The sequence below is a fragment of the Passer montanus genome, unplaced genomic scaffold (genome assembly GCF_014805655.1).
Source record: "Passer montanus isolate IOZ18808 unplaced genomic scaffold, ASM1480565v1 scaffold19, whole genome shotgun sequence".
Classification (NCBI taxonomy): domain Eukaryota; kingdom Metazoa; phylum Chordata; class Aves; order Passeriformes; family Passeridae; genus Passer; species Passer montanus.
This window is the reverse complement of record NW_024366480.1, coordinates 8,504,561-8,525,761: the sequence shown is the minus strand read 5'-3', so window position 1 is coordinate 8,525,761 and position 21,201 is coordinate 8,504,561. Positions and strand designations below refer to the sequence as shown.

The 21,201-nt window shown below is 40.3% G+C and overlaps 1 protein-coding gene across 2 annotated transcripts in view; it reads left to right on the top strand.

The window, feature by feature from the left end:
- The window catches only part of LDLRAD4 (low density lipoprotein receptor class A domain containing 4), a 235,347-nt gene that overhangs the window by 48,355 nt on the left and 165,791 nt on the right, over positions 1-21,201 (top strand). For both annotated transcript variants that reach the window (XM_039706288.1, XM_039706287.1), the window contains exon 2: positions 10,124-10,581. In XM_039706288.1, coding sequence (XP_039562222.1) covers positions 10,542-10,581 — 40 coding nt within the window. In that variant the 5' untranslated portion in view covers positions 10,124-10,541. The remainder of the gene's footprint in view (positions 1-10,123; positions 10,582-21,201) is intronic.

Below are 21,201 nucleotides of genomic sequence, written 5' to 3'. Positions count from 1 at the left end.
GATGTTTGCTTAAAAAAACCAAATCAGCCCAATTTTCCTTCATAAGAATACCAATTGTTGAGTTGTTTGGTCAGCCTCCCCTCGCTGTTACTAAGGAAGGTGCTGTCAGCATTGTGTTAGTAACACACTTCTTCAGTTCCATGCAGGCACAGGCCTCAGTTGTATCCAGACACTGTACGTGAGCATAGCAAGAATGATTTTATAATACAACAAGGGCATGTTAAAATAGATCTATTATTAAAAAAAACATTGGCAGAAAATAGATAAGGCACTAGTTTACACAAACATGGTGTTCTTAATGAGTTGTTTGGTTTTGCTAGTTAGGATTAGGAATGCTTAATGAATTAAAGCTGAATTGAGTGAGTTGAGATTCTCTTTTATTCTCTAAGTTTTATTCTTTAATGAATTAAAGCTGAATTGAGTGAGTTGAGATTGTCTTTTATTTGTGCTAAGCAAGAACTTCTCGGGAATTTCACAGATTTAACTGGTAACAGCATTGCTTCCCATGTCTTCATGGAGTTTGTTTATGTAAAAAGCTGTCTTCAAGCACAGGAGGAAAATAACCTCATTGCTTTTTGTATCTTGAGTAATGGGGAATTGGAGAGAAAGAACTGTGTTTTTCTGGGACATGAGATTTAGCTGATCACCTCAGGATACTGCTTCCCTGATGAACTTTTCATGTGAATTTTTGTGAGTTTTTGGAGTAGTTTTCCAATGGATTTTTTGAAGAAGGCCAGACTTGAAGCAGAGTATGTATGTTGGTATTACCTGGAAATAAAGAATCATTGACCCTACCTTAGTTAAAACTCTTTCTTTGGCATGCTTTTACAGTGCTAATAGAGTTGGTTTGGATTTTGGCAGGATGATATACTCTCTTGAGAACAAAATCAAATTAATCAAAGCTCTGCTTTAGCATTTTCTGTCTGTTTTACCAGTAACACTTCTGTTCCCTAAGCTTTTTATAGCTCCTTAATCCACAGGTAGAAGTTATATGTACTTTGGTGACTTGATCTGAAGCCCAGAGAGATCAGATAACATGCCCAGAAATATGAAGTCAATTGCACCAAGTCCAAGCAAAATACAAGAAATGCTAACCCATTATTTTGTTCCTTTTCTCATTTATGTATTGAAAGTTGGAGTAAAATTGTGTTGTTAGTTGTAGCTAAGACTTGCTGAGGCAATTACTTATGCCCCATTGACTGTTGGGCTCAAGTACACACCTTTAAAATGCTGAAAGAGCACTTTCTTTGGTGTTCTCTGGATTATTGAGTAATAAGACAAAGTTAATTTTCCTTAGGCTGGCATGGACAAAACCACCGTGAACACAGGAGAAAGTTTTGCTTGGATATGGCTTCTGATGCATATTAATCTCGTTGTTATCTAGTGTCATTCAGAGGATAACATCCAAGTGGATGCTCTGGAAAGCAGAGCAGCAGGAGACCACATTGAAGCAATGGTTTGGATCCATCTGGATTGTTCCATTAAGTTCAGAGCTCAGCCATAATATGATGATGTAGATGCAATTTAAACGTACCAGTTTGGCTAGATACTGGTCACAGTGGAGACCTGGTCTGAATGGAGGAAAACAGGAATTCAAAACTCTTATTACTTCATGTAGATGGTTGTAGTTTAGTGTGAGAATGCTAGTAGAGTATGCATCAGGAAACCTCATGGATTTTCAGTCATCTAAAATCTGGTACCGTTCTACAGGAGAAGTTTTAGGTGTTATAACAAGGGTCCTTTTGGATGCAGTCATACATCTTTTTAAATTTTCTATGGTACTGGAAGTAAAGTGGATCTGTGCAGTCAGAAATAGTTGCACGCCTTCTTTAGGCTGGGAGAGGCATATACTTGAGACTGCACTGCACAGACTGCCTGTGTTCCTCTGCTGCTCCAAGTAGTGCTGGAAACACCCTGTAGCTGATGTGCTCAGTGCTGTCAACATTTTCTTCAAATTGGGTTTTTCTTGTCTGGATAATGTTCCATTTGCATTTCTTCACGCAGCATGCAGATGATGTTGGCTGCTGAGACACTGTCAATAAACCAAATGAAGTTTTGTGGCATGGCTTGATTCACAGGAAGCTAGAACTAGTTTTGTGTCGTAGTGTGTATAAAATACTAGTGGACTTTCCTCTTACTTTCCTTGCCCTCCTGAACAGCTGCTGATCACAGCAGATGGGCGTTAATTGCACTGACTGATTCAGCATTCCAGAAAGTTAGGCCATTCTTATCAGTGTTCCTTCAAATAATATGGTGTCAGTTTATGCTAATTCAATTGTATAACTCATGTTTGACTCCTTAGCAGAAGAGGATTTTCTTTGGTCATGGTCCAGGTGCACAGGATGCTATGTCCTTCTTGAAGCTGGCTGAGCACACTCATTCCCCAGAGTCGTGTGTAGCAAACCCCAGTGCTGTGCAGGCAGTAGCTTTATACTCCAAGACAGTAGTTTCATTCTACAGCAGCTTCCTCACCCCTGAGTGTCTCCTCAGCATCAGTTCTTTTTTTATTACAGTTAGAACTGCTCTCTTCTGCATTTTGTGTTTGTCGAAATGAGCACACTTTTGTGCTTTTTCAGTTGTACCCTGTGTTTTGACAGAAATTGGAATAATTTTGGGTAACCCTTATTAACCCTTGAAGTTTTAGATTCCCATATATTTTTACTTCCATGGTCCCCTGTACTGTGGGAGGAGTCTGCCATTCCGTGTCCCTAAGATGCTTGAGATTTTCACATGAGGTACTGTCTTCTACATTTTCTTTCCAGAACAATGTGCAGATATTTCTGCCTTCAGAAACAAAGTGCAGCTTGGCTAGATCCACACAAGTCTGACTTTTTTTGAGCCAAGTGGTATGTGTGTCTGTGTCTTCATTGTGTGTAATAGGCATTTTGGCTGCTCTCATCAATGCAGTGGGAGAAGCCGCTATCATCTGTGCACCTTTTTTTCGGTGGATTTGACGCCCTTGCCCAGAAAATGCTGTTAGTGGAGAGGAGAAGCCTGACATTGGATCTTCTGGGGATGATGGCCATGTATGACATAATTGTAATTTGCTCCAGAAAAGAAGCACTGCCCAGAAAATGCTGTTAGTGGAGAGGAGAAGCCTGACATTGGATCTTCTGGTGATGATGGCCATGTATGACGTAATTTGCTCCAGAAAAGAAGCATTGCCCATTTGCTTTTATTATGCTACAGAAATGCACGGAGATGGCAAATAACCGTGTGCTCCTGTTACACCTAAAAGCCTAAATAAAGATCTTGAGGAGCTTGTGTTGGCTGATAAAAACCCATGAACTTGGCAAATGGAGAGCTTGTAACAGCATACAGTGAGTGTATGTCTGTGTGGTGGGTTCTCAGGATGAGGTGAAAGGGAGCCAGAAGAAAGATTTTGTTGAAGCAGCAATGGGTTTCTGTGGGAGTGGAGAAGGAGACAAATGTGTCTCGTCGTATGCTCAGCTCTGCATTGATGATGGTCTGACAGCAGATCAGCAGTGGCCGTGTTGTGTTCTCCTGAGGCATCCCCTCCTTGCTCACACATCCATTGGGTTAAATGAGTCACTTCCCTGTCCTACTGCTGCTTGTCAGGATGGTCAGGTTCTGCAGCTGTGACTAACAGCCATGGTTTTTCCAGTGGTGTGCAGGCTTGCTAAATGCCTTTAGGATTGTAGTTGGATGTTGGATACTCAGTCTTGAGATATGCAGGATTCCCATGGTTTCTGTCTACTGCTCATTTCCCAAAGAAGTCACAGAAACACCAGTCAAAAATTTGTCATCTTTTTATCAATCTGTTCAATTACTGTTCAGTGTAATTTTTGCTTTTACCAGCCTTCTGCAAATTCCAATAGTGATCCTTTGTTCCTCTGGAAAAATACTGAGACTGGATTCTGCTCTTGCTACCTTTTTGTTATTTTGGCAAATAAAATTCAGAGGTCAGGTTTTTCTTTGACTGGTCAGGTTCATAGAGCAGCATGACTAATAATTTCTCATGACAGATTCAGAGAATTATAGTTTTATTAATTTGCAAAAATAAACAATGCAATCTTCTTACTTGCGCTGCCTAACACAGCTTGTACAATTTCTCCCAATAATTATCTAATTCAAATCCAGTAGCTTGCCATGGACATCTTAGTAAAGTTTTCCACTAACTGCATTCTGTCAGCACAGCTATGATAAAATGTATGGCTTTTTAGTTTGTTTGCAGAGATAGCAAAGAGAGGATTCAATTATTTCACTTAACAAGATGAATGGAAGGGAATGTGGCATGTTCATTTGCGTTATTGTTTGTTTATAGGATTTCTTCCTATGTGAAAGGGCTTCCAGGGGAAGTGGTCACAGCACCAAGGCTGCCTGAGTTCAAGAACTGTTTGGACAGTGCTCTTGGACACATGGTGTGACTCTTGGGGATGGTGCTGTGCAGGGCCTGGAGTTGGACTTGATAATTCTTCTTCCAACTTGGCATATTCTGTGATTCTGGGAAATAATATTTTTACATGGTTACCAGAGGCTATTGACTTCAGCATGAAGTTACCAGACTTTTTGCCATTGCTTCAGTTTCTTCCTTCACTCCAGAAAGGAAAAAATAGGAGGAAGAGGAGAAGTGTCTGTGCTGAAACAGTTATCCTTTTCCTTTTTAACTAGATCTTGTCTGCAGTGTTTTTTGCAGTGTGTGCTGGTGTTTGGGGTATATTTTGCTTTATAGAACATTTTCTTAACAGTCTAGGAAAAACACTGCTGGGGTTTGGCCATATGCCCTTTTCTCAAGACCTGTTTCCTGCTTCAGCTAATAAAAAAAGACCACCTTGCTTTGCTTGTTCTCCATTTCCCCCAATTTAGGGAGTGCTGTAACAAAAAAGAAGTAAGAAGAAGCTTGGACACAATTCCTTGACAAGCTTAAGAGTATCTGAAAATATGTGTAGGAAAATAAATATGTATAATGTAATTTAACATATTAACTCATTTTGTATGTCGCTGAAATGCACCAAAAAAGTAAAATACAGCAGCTGTTTAAAAAGTCCCAACTGACCTATGCAAATATTGAAGAATGAAAGTAAAAACAAATTATATGTGTGCATGTCTGTGTGAGAGAGAGGAAGATGTGCTTAGATAAACATATTTCGAGCATCTGGTTTTCTGCTTGATTTGTGTATCGTCTCCTGTGAAAGTCGCCTTGAGTTTTTTAAGTGGTCTTTGAGTTATGGAGCACAATATTTTCCAAGAAGCAGGATTTACTTAGCACTGGTGCAATGCTATCTTGGAAGGAAGGAAAATTGTAGATAGAAGTAAATAAGGATCACACAGTAAAATGCAGGCCTCAGCACTGAAAAAGATCAGGTGTAATTGGTTGCTATTAATTTATCTAGTTTAGAATCTCTAAAGATATTCTAGTTTAGAATCTCTTTCCTTCTAGAAATTCCTTTTCTAGAAGGAAAAACAAAGCCTGGAAAACTTGGTAAATCCAAAAGGAGCTGGAGAGGTGAGCTATATGGGTGCACAAGAACTTATTTTAAAATGGGCTTTAGTAAACTTTAAAAGATATTTTGAAAAACCCAGTTCAACAAAAAAACCCCAAAACGTTGGAAGTGTTTTTCTACCTGGAAACTTCTTAGAGAGCTATCCAAGTCTATGCTGCCTTAGCCTATGGGAAGTATAGGCCTTAGTTCAGCAAAGTGTTTGAGCATGCTGGTAGTTCAGTACTCGTGTGGGTTTCAGTCAGAAGTCTTTTTTCCTTGGAGATGTGCTTCCATCTCCCGTTGAGCTGGAGTCCTGCTGCCAGCTCAGCCCGCCGTGCTTCTGTCCTCCTTTCATCCATGGAGCGGGCGGTGCCGGCAGCATCCGAGCTCCGCTGGGCTCTGCCCCTGCTGCACCCTCCTTCTGCAGGACCACAGGGAGAGCAGGGCAGGCTGGCTCCAGCTCTCTCCCCTTTTACACTCAGTCACCTGAGAGCAAGAGATCCAAGCCTGAGTCCTCCCTTGATTAATTTAATTTAAAGCACAGCTCACAAGTTGTCCAGTAACTTTCTTAAAAATGTGAACGCGTGGGCTCCCTGTACAGGTATCCCTGCTAGGAAATGTGTTGTACACCTTAGTGAAATGCTGTCCTTTAGCATCCCAAAGGAAGCCAAGGGCTATCGCTGGAAGTGTTTCCTATGGATGTAGTTCTTCTGGCAACATACTGAGTGAGCTCTTCAAGCCTCTGTGGGAACCAATGCGTGAGCCAGAGAAGCAGACTCTATATAGTGAAAGGAAATGGAAAAATCCCCTCTCCAAACAAAAAAACCCCATAATTTGGAGCATTTACACGTCAGCCAGTGCTTTTGAGTTTTTCAAGATGTTACAGAAATATCAGTCTTGGAAAAAGCAATATTTCACTTCTTCTTTCAGAACAAGTTCCTCCAGTTTTGTCCTGGGTGATGGTTGCATAATACTGCATAAAATGTAGATATTAATGCAGAATTTATTTATACTCTTTGCTTACTTTTCTCCCTCATTCTTTCTTACCATGACCCTTTTGCATCTTGGAATGTTAAGGAAAGGGGAATAACATGTTTACTAGCTAAATATACCATGAGAATATGTAAGACACATAAGGTGCTAAATAGTCAGAATACTTTCTATTTGCAATTCATGTGAGGTTTTGATGGTGGTGTCTTTCTCAGGACAAATCTGAGAAAAGTGGAGAGGATAAAAACAAATGAATTTGATTTTTCTTCTAGATATACCATTCTATAAGTGCATAGTAGCCAAAAATCCTTACAGCACAGCTACATTTTATACAGCAGAATGGTTTGCTCTGGTTTGCTTCTGAGACTCATATAACACTGCAGAGTAGGTGAATGAAAGCAGAAGTGGAAGCAGAGTTCTTGTTGCTATTGGAAAAAAGGCAACAGATGGAGGAAAGAGAAAATCTCTATTCTTTCTAGTCCACATTTTCTCTTGCCATCTAATCAGTTCCCACTGAGATCTCTGCAGGTTGCAAAAATGTTACATCAAAGATCACACCTTCTTATAATTCTATCAGTATTGTTTATTTTCTCTTTTTGAGATATGTGTTTTCACTTTTTGGGCCCTTAAGCAGGTTGGTTCAGCATTTCTGTACCACTCTGGTAGAAAAGGATAAACACATGGCTCCACTGGAGTTGGCTAAGCCATACTGATGTGTGTCAGCAGAGGTCCTGACCGTTTCCATGCATGCAAACATGCCAGTATGTTGGGAAACAAACATAAACTTCCTTCCTTTAAACATAAGTTCAGCTTTAGTGGAAAATTTTCTGGAAAATAGAAAGGTTGTGGCTGTACATGCTGTTTTAATTGGAATTTTCAGTTTTCCTTATTTGCTGTGGTACCATTTGGGCTGCTTTGTCATCTTCACCTTGTAATCTGAGAAACCTGATATCATGCAGAGGTGACTGATTAAAGTCTGCCTAATGAAAAGAATAATCAAATAGGCCACATATCTGTAGGGGCGAAGCATTTTATAAGTACTGAACTTGGTTTTGAATTGTGACAAGGCCCAGCGAGTGCTGAGCACTGCACAGGCTTGCCCCAGTTCCTTCCATCCTGCCAGCCACCCATGAGTTTGTTACCTGGCATGGGAGAAGAGCCCTTTGGCAGCATGGGAAACACTCACTTAGGGCAATCAAGAGATACCTGCACCTGCTTTCACATGAGTCCTTAAGGAAGGATTTAAACCCGATGCAGTGCACTATCCTTTAAATATTAAGGTCTGAATGAACTCTTGAAATATTTCAGTATCTTGTAATGTTGTTAAAATTACATCTTTATATCTGAAGAAGCGGAGGTTACTGAAAGTGCCTGAATTTCTTCAGCACTACTGGGTTCTTAACTAGATTAGCAGAACTGTTGAAGATGTGGAGAATAGTTATTCTTTTAATAAAACATTAATTTTCAGTAAAGTGAAAATACTTTATTATTTTAAGAATTAGAAGTTTATTATATATTATATATATATATATGAAGATAATTAGAAGTTGTTATATATAGAAATAAAAAAGAGAGAATTTCCCTGGATCCTAACTATATATATGAAGATAATTAGAAGTTGTTATATATAGAAATAAAAGAGAGAATTTCCATGGATCCTAATGCATTACTGCACATCTCTTGAGCATTTCTAGGATGTGAAATGAAAATGTTGAAAAATAGAAGCATCAAATTTTGGATTTATAAACCAAAATCAGAAGTTATAAGACTGTAAATGCAAATGTGGACCTTCTCTTATAAATATAGAGGAAACTCAGGCCTCTAGAGAGAAAGCTTGGGAAATGAGTGCAGCATCCACCTATAGTCATTATAGAATAATTAGCACAATGTTAAGACCCAAAAGAACGATATGCTGCTGTGTATGTATATTATACTTGCTCAGTTATATATATTTTAGAAAAAAATAGCCTCATATGAAATTGTTATTAGTTGCATAGAGCATTTCAAAGTATCTCAAGGACCTATATAATATTCAGGAATAATGACTTTTAAAACACTATTCTAAAATTTTTTATGCAGTGTTTTCTGATAAAAGATACTATACATAATTTTTTTTTCTTTCTCCCTTAATTTCTACTTTCTTGTCTATTAGGTTGAGATGTTTGGGTAAGAAATGGGGGAAACATTTAAAATCTGTTCTGTAACCTTATTTTATCTGAATGCAAATGACTAGATTCAAATACAAGTAACTAACCAGTCATTCCTGTGCTGGGTGTTGAGGCAAAAACGTGTTCTTGTCATTACAAAACTGGGGGAAAAAGCAATACCATTGAGATTCATCTTTGCTAGCAGCTAGCTTTCATTCAATGTGTTGCAAGGAAAATTACATTGATCAGGTGTTAGGCTCACTTGGTTTCAGTGGCACACTTAAGGAGAGATCCTTTTTGTCCTTCACCCAAGGTGGATCCCTAATGAAGCCCTTGAGTCCTGGCTGACTGTACCCTAAGGAGCCTGAGAAGCTTCTCTGCAGTTTTGGACTCTCTGGGATATTTAGACTTGTGCTTCAGATATAAGCTCATCTCCAGACTTTGAAGGGTGTTGTGGGGCTGGGGAGCAAGCGGTGTCATATTTATTGTCACCTGCTCCCTGAGCTGGCTCTTGCACTGTTCTGCAGAGCAGCGGCTGCTGGGTCCAATCCTGTACTGCAAGCCCTGGCTGGGCTCATCATCTAAAATGCATTAGTAGGTCATAAGATCATCACAGATATATTTTCCACCTGCCTGTGCCACAGAGCTGGGAGATAGTGAGCCGAGCATCACTATACAAGGAACAGGATGGCTGGGGAGTGAGTGGGTTCTTCTCCAAGTCCTCTTTTCTTTCTTTGTTTTCTAAAATAATCTTCTCCTTAAACATGTGCCTGTCTGCTGTTTGCCTTCACCCCATTAAAGTAATTTTATCCTAGTTTTTAAAAGCTGGAGCTGGAACAAGCTGTATTTTTCAGTGAGCTGTAAATATCCATGCTATATAGAAGTTGCAGTATCAAGTAAATTGTAACCACCTTTCTGCCTGTGTAGCCTGTGGATGTTTTTAACCAATCTCATTGAATGTCTGAAGGCATCTGAATTGTATCATCTGTGTTACAATTGAGATTTTTAAAATATAATCTACAGCAAGACATACAAAGTTTGGTAATCAACAGGAAGAAATGCAGAGGTTTTCAACCACAGAAGACTGTAAGAATGGCATATATAGTGTTGCCACACAGCTCTCTTTTCCTGCTCCAGAAAAGGAGGGAAGCAGCTATATGAAATGCTAATAGTTTCACTGTGGTTTTGAATAGACTAGACTTGAGAGCCTTGAGTATTTTTCCTTTTCTCTTTTAACTGCAATTTTGTTATTGTATTGCTGCCCCCATCTCTGCTAAATATGGCTTTTGAAATGTAAATCATATCATGTTCTCAGAGATGCATATGACACCCTCAGCACTGTTCCTCTTTGCACTTCAAAGAGCTGTGTGGTCACACTTTGCATCTCAGCAAAATCGCAAGATTTGCCTTCTGAAGATCTCCTTTAATGTGTACAATCAATCCCTGATAATGTATTTTGGGTTTTTGTTCCCTGGAGTCTGTTAATTTTAGTGTTGCTACAGGTCATCAGGAAACATAATCTCTTCTTTTTTAATTTCTCAGTGAGCGTGCCTGAGGGGAGAGGAACACAAGAGAGGAGAGACAATTGAACATCACCATTGGCCGAGACCTGAAAAAATGGTGCTGGATGAGCAGAGGATTAGAACTTAATTGTAAAAGGGAAGGGAAGTCTTGACAGGAGATTTGCTTCATTTTCACATTCATCATGGCACAAATCCTCTGGCTGGCTGGTTGATGGGACTGTCCAACACTTCTGCTTAGGTTCAGTGCAGATCCCTGCTGCTTACACATCGAAAGACCTGGGAACCGGTGGGAACTGGATGGTGGCAGATACAGAAATGGAAAGAGAAATGGACTCTGACGAGCTAAGATGGAAGTGACTTGACAGCAACAAGCTCAGCAGTTGTCTCCAGTAAGGACAGGTTGAGACGGGAATCTCAAGCTTCTCTGGAAGAGCAGTATGCAGGAAGCTGGTTTTCAGGCCACAAATGCTTTCACAGGTAAGGATTTCTGTTCTAGTTCCACTCATATTCTTGGGATGATTTACTGGAGTTTAGAAAATTAATAGGTCCTGACTGTTGTTAGCATCTTGTAGTACTTTCAGCTTAAATAGTATTTTAAAACAATTCACTTGAAGACCAGTTCAACACTTGTGTCAGCAGTGAGGAACACAGTTATCCATGTTTCTGCCTTCAGAAATGGATGGCCACGAGCCTTGGGGAAAGCTTATCTCAGCTTTTCTTGTTAAAGTACTCATTAACAGCTTAACCATGAGTGGTCTCTTGGGTCAGTATAAAATATAGTCTGTAAAGTTGCTCTTGTGCTCAGCACAGGAGTTTGGTGAGGCTGCAGAATGGACATGGTTCATGTCAGGAGGCTTCTCAGCAACATGTCAGTATTGAGCCTTATCTTGTCTGCTGGAGCACATCTCTGGGCAGAACTTGCCAGGCACCCTCTCTTTGTGCTCCCTCCTCTGCACCACTGGCCTGCTGCAGTGCTTGAACTGGCTAAACTGGAGGGTTTGAATGGGAACTGTTTCACCTCAGTCTGGTGTATTTCTCTGTAGATGGATTAAAAATAATGAAATGAGAAAGAGGATGCCACGGTGGTGTGACTTGCTGAAGAAAGCTCCCTCTAGTGTAAAGTCTGCTGGAGTTAATTTAGTGCTTTGCCTGTATGGGATGGTTTTTGATTTGAGAGGTGGAAGGAGGAAAAAAGGACGAGCAGATGCTGCTGCTTTGTTTCCATGTCTGCCAGCCAGCTGAGATGCAGCAAAAAATGCATAGAAAATCAACTGGATATTGCTCTTGTTTTAGTATGTCCAGAGAAGGGATTAGTATCACAGTGTAAACTAGTGATGTGCGGGACATTTCTTTTTCTTTTATAAAATGTTTGCCTTTAGAAGGAGTTTTGGCTGCAGTGTGGTGTGATTCTGTGTCCAGCTGTCTGCACCAGCACAGTGGTTCGGAGTGGTGGTGCAGCTCTGAACTGTCTCTGTTGCCTTGCTTTGATTTACAGCCTGGTTTCTGTGTCCTGAAGGAGAGGAAACAGGAAGCTCTCCTCCACATGTGCTCCAGTGCTAATGGGAGAGGTGAAGTCTGGGACAACCGCAGGGCTCTCCTTCCTCTGTCTAGCCAGCAGCACACTCCTAAAGCTCCTCACTGCTGTTCTTGTCCTTGCTGCTCTCTGCCAGTCTTCAGCTCTTTCCTAGGAGTTTTTGTCACTCTTTTGCTTTTCACCAAAATTCCCAACTGTGAGGATGTCTGCTCTCTTTCTTAACCTGGCTCTCTCCTTTGCTGGAAACCCTATTACTTCTAACACCCTTGCATTACTATATTATCTTCTGTCCAGTTTTATACTCTTCTGTGACTGTGTCTGCTACCCCTTAGCTCACAGAAGTTGGCACTGTGACCAGGGTGCTTGGGGAGGGGTGTGTTGGAAAGCTGAGGTTTCATGGTTGCTGCTGGATGGAAAACAACTGGCAAGCAGAGCTGCATAAAATTCAGAGAGATGAAACTGGGGTCCCTGGAAGCCCAGGACAACAGTCAGACAGTGGTGCAACCCAGCAGATTCAGACCTATTCTAGAGACTTAATGGCATGAAGACTGCTTCGTCTCCTGTAAGAAATTCTTATATGCCTTTGGAATTGCCCTTAGGTAAAGATGTTGATACACATATTCAAATTTTGGCTGCTGTACTAAAGAATTATTAAACATTAACGGGCACCAACGTTCAGGAGACTTATTAAAGAAACAGATTGAATTATATTCCCTTTGTATGAGGAGAAAACTTCCAACTTGTTTCAAATTGATATCTGTATTTACTTTTTGGAGATCTTTCTTGTTCTTTATTAGATTTATATGATGTACTCAGCAATTATAAACAGTGGGTAGGTATGTATTTCTCAGAGAAATCCACTGGACTGTGTTATGCTAATTTAAGAGTTGCAATAAAAATGTAATGGCAGGTGCATATGGTCGCTCCTCTGATCCTTGCTGTAGTGCTCCTTTTGTTTTGTTGGAGTGCCATTTTAGCTGTAGGAGAGAGAGCAATATCTGCTGGCAGCAGAGGGGTCACGGCCACATGAGCAGGGAGCTAATTTGTACAAAAAAGCTTTGATATCTCAAGCCTGTGTGGTGTCAACACTGAATCCAGACATGCTAAGTAATTGCAGCTATTGCAACAACCAGAGTAATAATTTCAATTTACAGCTGACCAGAGTGCTGGCAAAAGAAGCCTGGGAGGACAGTGCCTCTGTGCAGCCATGGTCAGAGTATTTCCTAAACCTCCTTTCCACTTTGCTATTTGCTGTTACCTGGAAAGGTTTGCTGTTATGGCTAGGAGATATTTTGGCCATATTTTGGAGATACTTTGCAGTTATGGCTAGGACATCCTGTCTGTATGCTCATTTTACTGGCACTGATGCCAAAGATTCCCTTTTATGCAGATGGCTCGTCCCAAGAGATGGGCTCACCCAGTCATTTTATCATGTATTACCAAACGATAGCAAACATTTAGGATGTTTTCACTTTATGGGCTAAATACTAAATTCAGTAGATAATGTGAGTATAACATTATCTATTCAATAGATAATGTGAGGTTCAGGATAACAGAATGCAGAAAGAGCAGTGGAAGGGAAGTGCTCCTAGGCTTGATTAGGAAAGAGATGGCTGAGCCTATGATGGTAAAATGCATTTTGAGTGGTAGCAATCAGGAAAGAGTGAGACTGTCATTCTTCAGAAGGTGAGAAAAGAGAATTTGAAAATAAAAGCAATAGTACGCAAGAAAGTATATTGCATTGAGCTCATAGAACTGATAGGTAATGTTTCTTGGGATATAAACCTGAGAAATTCTGGCAATTTTTAAAGGAAATAACTTTTTCTTTCCCAGTTAAAATAAAGAGTAAAAAAAGCCCAGATGAAAGGCATTCCAGTAAAAAAGGGTAAGAAGAGACAAAATTATATGATCTGACAATTGAGGACTCATACCTAAAGTGGAAACTCAATATGTTCCTGGAGATGAGTATAAAAGAAGATGAGAAAAATGCAAGGGTCAAATCAGGTAGGCCAGTTCACTGAACAAGGTACAACTAAAAAAGTGTATGATGACAAAGAAATATACTATGTTTTCAGTAGTAATACGGAGAAGACCAAGTTTCAGGGCTACTAGTTGACAGGGAGTTACAACATGTCAGTTAAAAAATGATCTGATGGTGCAGAGAGGATTGAGTAGTTCAGGTAAATTTTTGTATAGTTCTTTGCCTAAAAGGGTGAACTGTAATCAAGTGGCAGGAAAAGAACTGCGACCTTGACAAAGGTAAGAATTCCTGCTAGAGCAGGAAAAGAACGGATTATAAACTAATGAGATAGGATAATGGGTGTTTTAGACCAAGATGGAGTTTATTAAATTATTTCTTCAAATAGGGTGAAGTAGTTGAAGCAATCTCTTAACAATTAGTAGCTACACTGGAGAACATTTGGAGGACAGTTTAGGGTCAAAAAGCTGTGAAAGTTTAGGGTCAAAAAATCTGCTCTTTTTGGACCCAGAGACCCAAACTCTTGTAGGTCGTTCCATGTCCCCATTGGAATAGCTAACTTATCTTCTATTCTCGGGGAAAAAAGTTTGAATCAAATAGTCAACTGAATTTTTTAATAATTAGCCTGTAGATAATAATATTATAAATGAATTTGCATGGATTTTTTCCCCAGAAGGTACCTTGTCAGTGGAGCCTAATTTTCCTGTAAGCAGAGATATAATATATTTTGATTTTTGAAAGTCTTTTCAGCTTCTCATAAACAAGGTGGCACAATGGGATACAAGGTGGGTACACAGTTGGCTGGAGAGCTCTTCTCTGAATAATTACTAGTGATTCACAGTCAAACCAGAAGGATCTGTCAAGTGGGATTCTGCCCTGGATTGCCAGAAAATATTCAATATTTTAATTAATGATTTAGCTGATAGAATCTGCATGCAAAATTTCCAGATGACACCAACCAGGGGGAGGATGTAAACCCTCTGAGCACAGGATTAGAATTCAAAATTAATGTGATATATTGGAGAACTGATCTGAAATAAATATGATGCAGTTCATCAAGAACAAGTTCTAAACTGTGGTTCAACAGGAATAATCAGCTGTGCAAATCAAAATGTAGAATAACTGGTGAGACACCAGGTCTGCAGAAAACAGATGGGCAGTTGCAAGAATTTAGAAAATGGCTATGAATCACCAATTCTATGTCATGACTATTGTGCTAGAATATATGGACAAGTGTCTGCCTGCAAAATATTTTTGCTACTCTACCTGGCATTTGTGTGGCTGATGTACTGTTTCTGCTCTGAGCAGTGCTCTGTGGGCCTGTTGGAAGCATCCAGAGAAGAGCAGAATGAATAGCTAGAGGTCTAGACAGCATGACCCTTGGGAACCGCAAAAAGGGTCTTTTTTAGGCTGGAGCAGTAACTCTCAAACTTTCTGAGGGTTTTTTCCCTTGGTTCCCAGAAGCAGCGCAGATTTGTGTCAGGGCATGTCTGATGCACTGAGCTGCATGACAAGATGTGGCTGTGACACAGCACTGCTTTGGTGTGACGGTCAAAAGCACCTTCTCAATTGCACACAAAGTTCTGCACGCTCTGCACTGACCATTCCCTGTGCCGTGCCAGTGCTGGGATAACAGCGGTGGCGATTCTGGACAGCCAAGGTCTGTTTTTAAAATCAGCCACTTTCTTCACTAGTGTGTGTTTTGAGTGCTTGTTTAGGAGAACAGTGTGATTCTGAAGTCTGGCCTCCATCACTGGGGAGTGTGTGGCACAGAGACATCCAGGATGATCAAAGGATAATGGGAACACTGTGGGATGGATTAGGAATCAGTGTATGAAGCCTCCTGACCTTGCAAGGTCAGCCTAGGTTCATCAGGATTTTATTAACTCCATCTCAGCACAAGCTCTGTCAGACCTGGGCTGACTCAGAGGCATTCCTGCCCTGTGACCCTCAGCAGTGCTGGAGGGATTATTAGTTCTGGCACTATGGAAACCAGAATAAATAGTAAGAGCTTGCTCTGTGCAGTGGGCTGCTGCCCTTCAATCTAGCACTGACTTTCCCTGTCATCTCCTGATCTCATTCTGTCATAGCTGCATATCTTCTCCCTCACACCTTTCCCTGTGAAAGTGATGGCACCCTCAAATCTTTCCATAATCCCTTGCAGCCTTATGTCTGAAAGTCATTGTCACCGAAGCTTGACCTTGGGCCATATCCAGAGAGACCAGGTCACTCCCAAGGAGCAGCTCCTCAGCTTGGCTGGCACTCCCACAGGCCCTGCTGTAGCAGAGAAAGAGAATTCATCTGTTAGAAGATTGTCATGCTCATAGAAACACAACTTGGTGGAGCTTCTCCAGTGTCCCCACCTCTGTGCTGTATTTCCTAGCACACAGGACTTATGCTGCATTTTTTCCTGTGTTTCATATTGTCCCAACTTCTCTCTGCCTCTTCTCCCATCGGTGCCAACACCCCTTTTGTCTGTATTGAGGCTTCTTCATCCCTTCCCATTTGTACATTTGGTTTCATTTCCAAATTCCCTGCTCTTCTGGTAATCTTCCTGCTTTTCACTGATTCCTTCACCTTTGTTTCCAGACCTTTCCCACTTCCAGACAGCTAAGTGCAGTCTATTTCCAGGTTCTGTAAGAGCCTCTCTCCCTCTCTTTTAGACTCAACCCTTCCTCTCTTCATCTGCCCTTCTCTGGGGTGAGTACCTTTCCCCACTACACATCTCTTCCACAGTGGCTTCTGCTGGTTTGTGTGGTACCTTTCTTTGCAGGAAGACAACCTCAGAGGCTGTAATCCAGTTTGGCTTCTCTTCCTGCATCCTGTTTTGCTTAACTGCCTGTGTTTCGGGTGGAGATATCTTTGGTACAGGGGTGGCAGTGCCAGAATAGGGAGGCTCCTTGAGGGGACTACTTGGGAGACCAGATAAATTGCTCCAGCAGGTTGCTTATGACCTAGTTGGCCATTATGCACTTAGGGAATGAGAGAGTGAGGGAAGATGCGATAACCATTTAAAAATATATGGAAATTTCATGTAAAGAGTCAAGTAATAGAGGCTGTTTTCCAGTTCTGCTGGGGATAGAGCACAAAGTAACAGTCAAGTTTACTGTAGTGGAGAGATTGAGGTTAGACATTAGGAAAATCTTTCTAATGGTAAGGATAGTTAAGGACTGCAGCCGATTGCCTAGGGAGGTTGCAAAGCCTCTGTCACTGAAGGTTTTTAAGAACAAGTTAGACAAATATCTGTCAGGAATGGTTTATGTATAGTTGATTTTGCCCTGGGGCAGTGGAATGGACTTTATGAGAGCACTTCCAGCCTTACTTTTCTGTAAAAATGATGCTCTTATTGCTGGTTCCCTGGATAATAAATGTACATTTTTAAAGTTAGTAACCCACCTGTACTGCTCTATCATCTCAGTGTTTAAGTAGATTCTGTTGAGCTCTTGGAATAATTGATAAAAAATAGATTAGGAATCGTGGGTGTTTAAAGTATTAACTCTCCTTTTGCTGGAAAATTACTCCATTGCTTTCCTTATAGCTTGGCCTTGTTTAGATGTCTTATTTTTGGGGATGTGACATGTTTCTGTGTCTGTGCAACTTGTATAGAAATATTTTAATGTTACAGAAATGCTGCATCCATTCTTCCATTTCACAGTATACAAGTATTTTAAGAAACACTTTTGCTACTCTTAGATAGTAAGCATATTTAAAAGGTAATTTTAAAGAATAGCCAAAAATAGGGCAAAGCCAAATCAACAATCCCCTGAGGTTGTTTTCTTTATTGTGAGCAAAACTGATCTGTAACTGGTATATCTGCTGCTGAAGGTAGCCTTCTTCCTCAGAATTATAATTAAGCCTCAATGTAAAATAGAAAAACAGGTTTGAAATGTCTTATAGTAAGTATATAGTGTAATTAATATTGAAAACAGTTGAAAATTAATTTATACATTAATACAGATCTCCCACATTGCTGCTGTCATTATTTGCATGATTTTCAAGTACAGATAAACATTTCATTTAAAAATTCAGCTTGAATATGTAGCAGAGAATTCTCAGCCCTCTCTGTTCCAGTTTTGTTTTCATCTGCTTCATGAAACTGGTCTGGCCTTACTAAAATGTCTGCAATTTTCTTAACAATTGCATTCTTATTTTATAAATTTTCAAGGTTACTGTGTCACTTAGAGATAATTCTTACTGTCTCTTAGTTCTTGTAAGAAGCAGATTGCTTTTTTGCAATGCCCTTTACTCAGCACACAGATAGTAACAGATCATATTCCATTGTATTCCTTAGGTATTTTATTTAGGGTAAGCAATTTTTGGAGTACAAATAGTATTCTCAGCAAAAGTACATGAAGAAGATAGAACCATGGTCTCTAAGAGTTAGCCATCTAAATATGTTACATTCAGTAGCATTCAGCAGTACTCTAAGTATAGCATTGCATTGTTTGGAAGTCTCCTCTTCAGGGTTAAATCTTTATTAGAATTACAGAAAAGTGTGAAACTGTGAAAATGAATTTGAGAGCAGTGTTGCCACCTGAGAGTGATAGCTTTCAGTCACAACATAGTTCTTCCGTTGTCCTTATGATCAGTGATTAGAACAAGAATGCTTTCTGCTTTAGGTTTTGCTTCAAGCCTAGAAGGCTACATTTTAAGTTTTGATCCCAAACTTTATGTAGGTGAAATACTGTGTTTTCTTCTTTGTTTCCTTACACCTCAAGAAAATTCTCCTCAAAATGTCTGGATGGAGAACTGCTTAATCTCCAACTGGCCAGGTACTACCTTTGCTTCTTGAACTGTGGCAGTCCTTATGGAAACAGAGGGGCATGTCACACAGGCCAAAGATTTCACATTTTAAAGTCTTCTCCTTTCAAATTTATATTTGATTGAGGTGCAAGACCTCCTTCCCTGTTTGCTTGTTTGAGTGAAGTACTACATCCTTTTCCACTTGCTAAGGGGGACAGTTTGGGTGGCAGTCACTACCAGAAGGAGGCCTTGCCATGTGAAGCCACCTGGAGCTGAATGAATAGCAGTCAAAAAAAAAGCAGAAAAGAAGCCAGTGAGACTCCAGAAGAAGTACAGTGATGTGACTCCCTGTGAAGCAACTTGAGGGTCTTGGACTTGGAAAAGGATTCTCCATGGAGCTGGAATAGCAGACTACTGCATGATATAACACCATTCATATCAAGCAAGATCTTACTTATTCTGATATGGCAATACTAAAAAAAAAATTAAATTAAATTTTCATTCATTTTTTGTTTAATTTAAATTCCATTTAGATGTCCTTTAGTTTTCAATCTAGGTGTAGTTTTGGATACACATGTGTGGGCTGCTTGTTCTGACAATCCAGAGCCAAATGAAAAGCAGTGGTTTGGGCACACCAGAGCATAGGAAGGTTCAAATTGAGAGAAATATATTGGCCAATGCTATTACTAAAATTATTTTATGAAGTAGTGTATTGCTGGAAATGGCAAACTTCTTACCATAGTGGGAGGAAATGCTCCAGCATGTTCAGGGAGGATGTTAAGCCTGGATCCTCACCTTTGATAACTATTTTTAGCAGATGATATTCAGCTGTAGCATTGCCATTTGCAAAGCTGATGGTTCTTTGGAAAAACCCATCTGCCATTTCTCATTTCTTAATAGTACATGTCACGGTGCCTTCGTGTGGTACAACTTAGTCAGCCAAATGGCCAATTCCAGACTGAATATGACAATAAATTTAGCTGTAAATATGCTATGTTTCAGTGCTTAGTCATAATAAAAAGGCAGACTTTTTGAAAGGACAAAATGCACACGTCGTCCCTCAAGTAAAACTCAGAAAATAAAAAGTGGTGGAAAATCGATTGTAAAATTGGCAATGCTTTCTGTTAATATGCTTTCTGTTAATTCCTTCTAATTAATTAGGTGGGCTGCTTTTGGAGGGTTTTTTTTTAATTATTTTTAGGGGAAAAGAGGCAGTCTGGCTGTGCCCATGGCTGGCTGAGTGTATTTTTACTGCTGAAAAGGCCTTTTCCCTTTTGTTCCTGGTGGTCTCCAGCAGTGGGAGCGGGGCTGCCTCCTTGTCTTGGAGCACCAGTGTGAGGCAGGCTAGAAATGCATTTTGTTACAGACTAAAAAAGTCCAAAAGTGCTGAAAGAGGAAGCCTAAGCCCCATATCAGTGCAAAACTACAGAAGTACTTGACTGTGCCATGTTGGAAGCTGAAGAGATACAGTGGCTAATTGGAAACATAAATGTTGTTAGAAAAAACCGAATTTTATTCATGTAAAAATGATGTGGGATATTCCCAGGCACTTGTCTTGAGGTGAGGTGAAGTTTTGGTCTTATGTTTTGCTGTTTGGTTTTTCTGTAATGTCAAGCAGGCCCATTTGTCTTGATATTCTCTCAGTTTTCTTTTACCACCAAAAAAAAATATAATACAGATTAGTGTTATGTTTCTTTGCTCTGTGCTGTAGTAATGCCTTTACGAATCAGGGACTGCAGTCTGGATAAACAGAGAAGTGAAGGTTGACACTGTAGGATAATGTGGTGGAAAAGCCTAAAAGTTACTGAGGAGAAGGTAATATATAGATAACAGCTTAAATGCTACATTCACTTCTCTGATATTTACAACCTTTTGCTTTTTAGCAAAAGAAGCCAGGACTCATGGGTATTAACTTCTTGCTGGGCCTCTTTTTGTTGCTGTTTGGTTTGGGTTTTATGGGTGGGCAGCATCCTTGCTGGGAGCCTTTCTATGAACGCGCGTGTTCCGGTGCCGGTATCGCTGCGCCTCTCATCCTGGGACTTGGCTTTTTAGCAGAAGCACTTCATTAGGGAGCAGCACGGATCCACCCAGGCGTGCACCCCACGCTGTGCCTCTCCCAGGTTTTCTCCCTGAGGGCTGCCCAACCTCTGCTCCAAAACCTTTCTAGAGGGATACTCACACCCTTTTTAATTTCTACTCAGCCCTCGGCAACAGTGAATAACCAAAATGTTCAGTTTCTAGTAAGATCATTACTTGCTAATACGGTGTAGCCTTTAAGGTCTTCCAGCCTCTTATAAACACCCAAAGAGACTCTCTTCCCTCTGAGAATACAACACCATGATGTCGCTGTAATAACAATGCTGCTTTCTGTGACCCATCATTTCCAAGGCAGTGCTGATTTCTCAACCAAGGGGGCTTCAAGCAGGAGGGCTTTGGCAGTATCTGGAGCCCAGGGACTTGGAGTGTGATAGCAAACCAAAATTCCTCTGTCTCATAGTTGAATCCTTTCTACTGTAATTTATTATGATCACGCCACTATCATTTGCCTATGAAACTTACCTAGTAGTTTGGTCTGCTGAATCTCTAAACTTTGAAAGCCATGAAGATGAATTTCCCAGGGGTTTAAGCAGATGTATTGGTACATGGATGGCAAGTTGGGACACTCTCCCTGTTCTTCAGAGCCACAGGTCTGTCTCCATGCTCTCTCATGTTAGGATTAACAAACTGTTAGCAATGGAGAACAGACTGAGCAGTATATACTTCATATATACTTCAGTATATACTTTCATATATTGTAGGATTTGATTTTTTTTCTTAAAAATTTCTATCCTGTTCTTAGCTT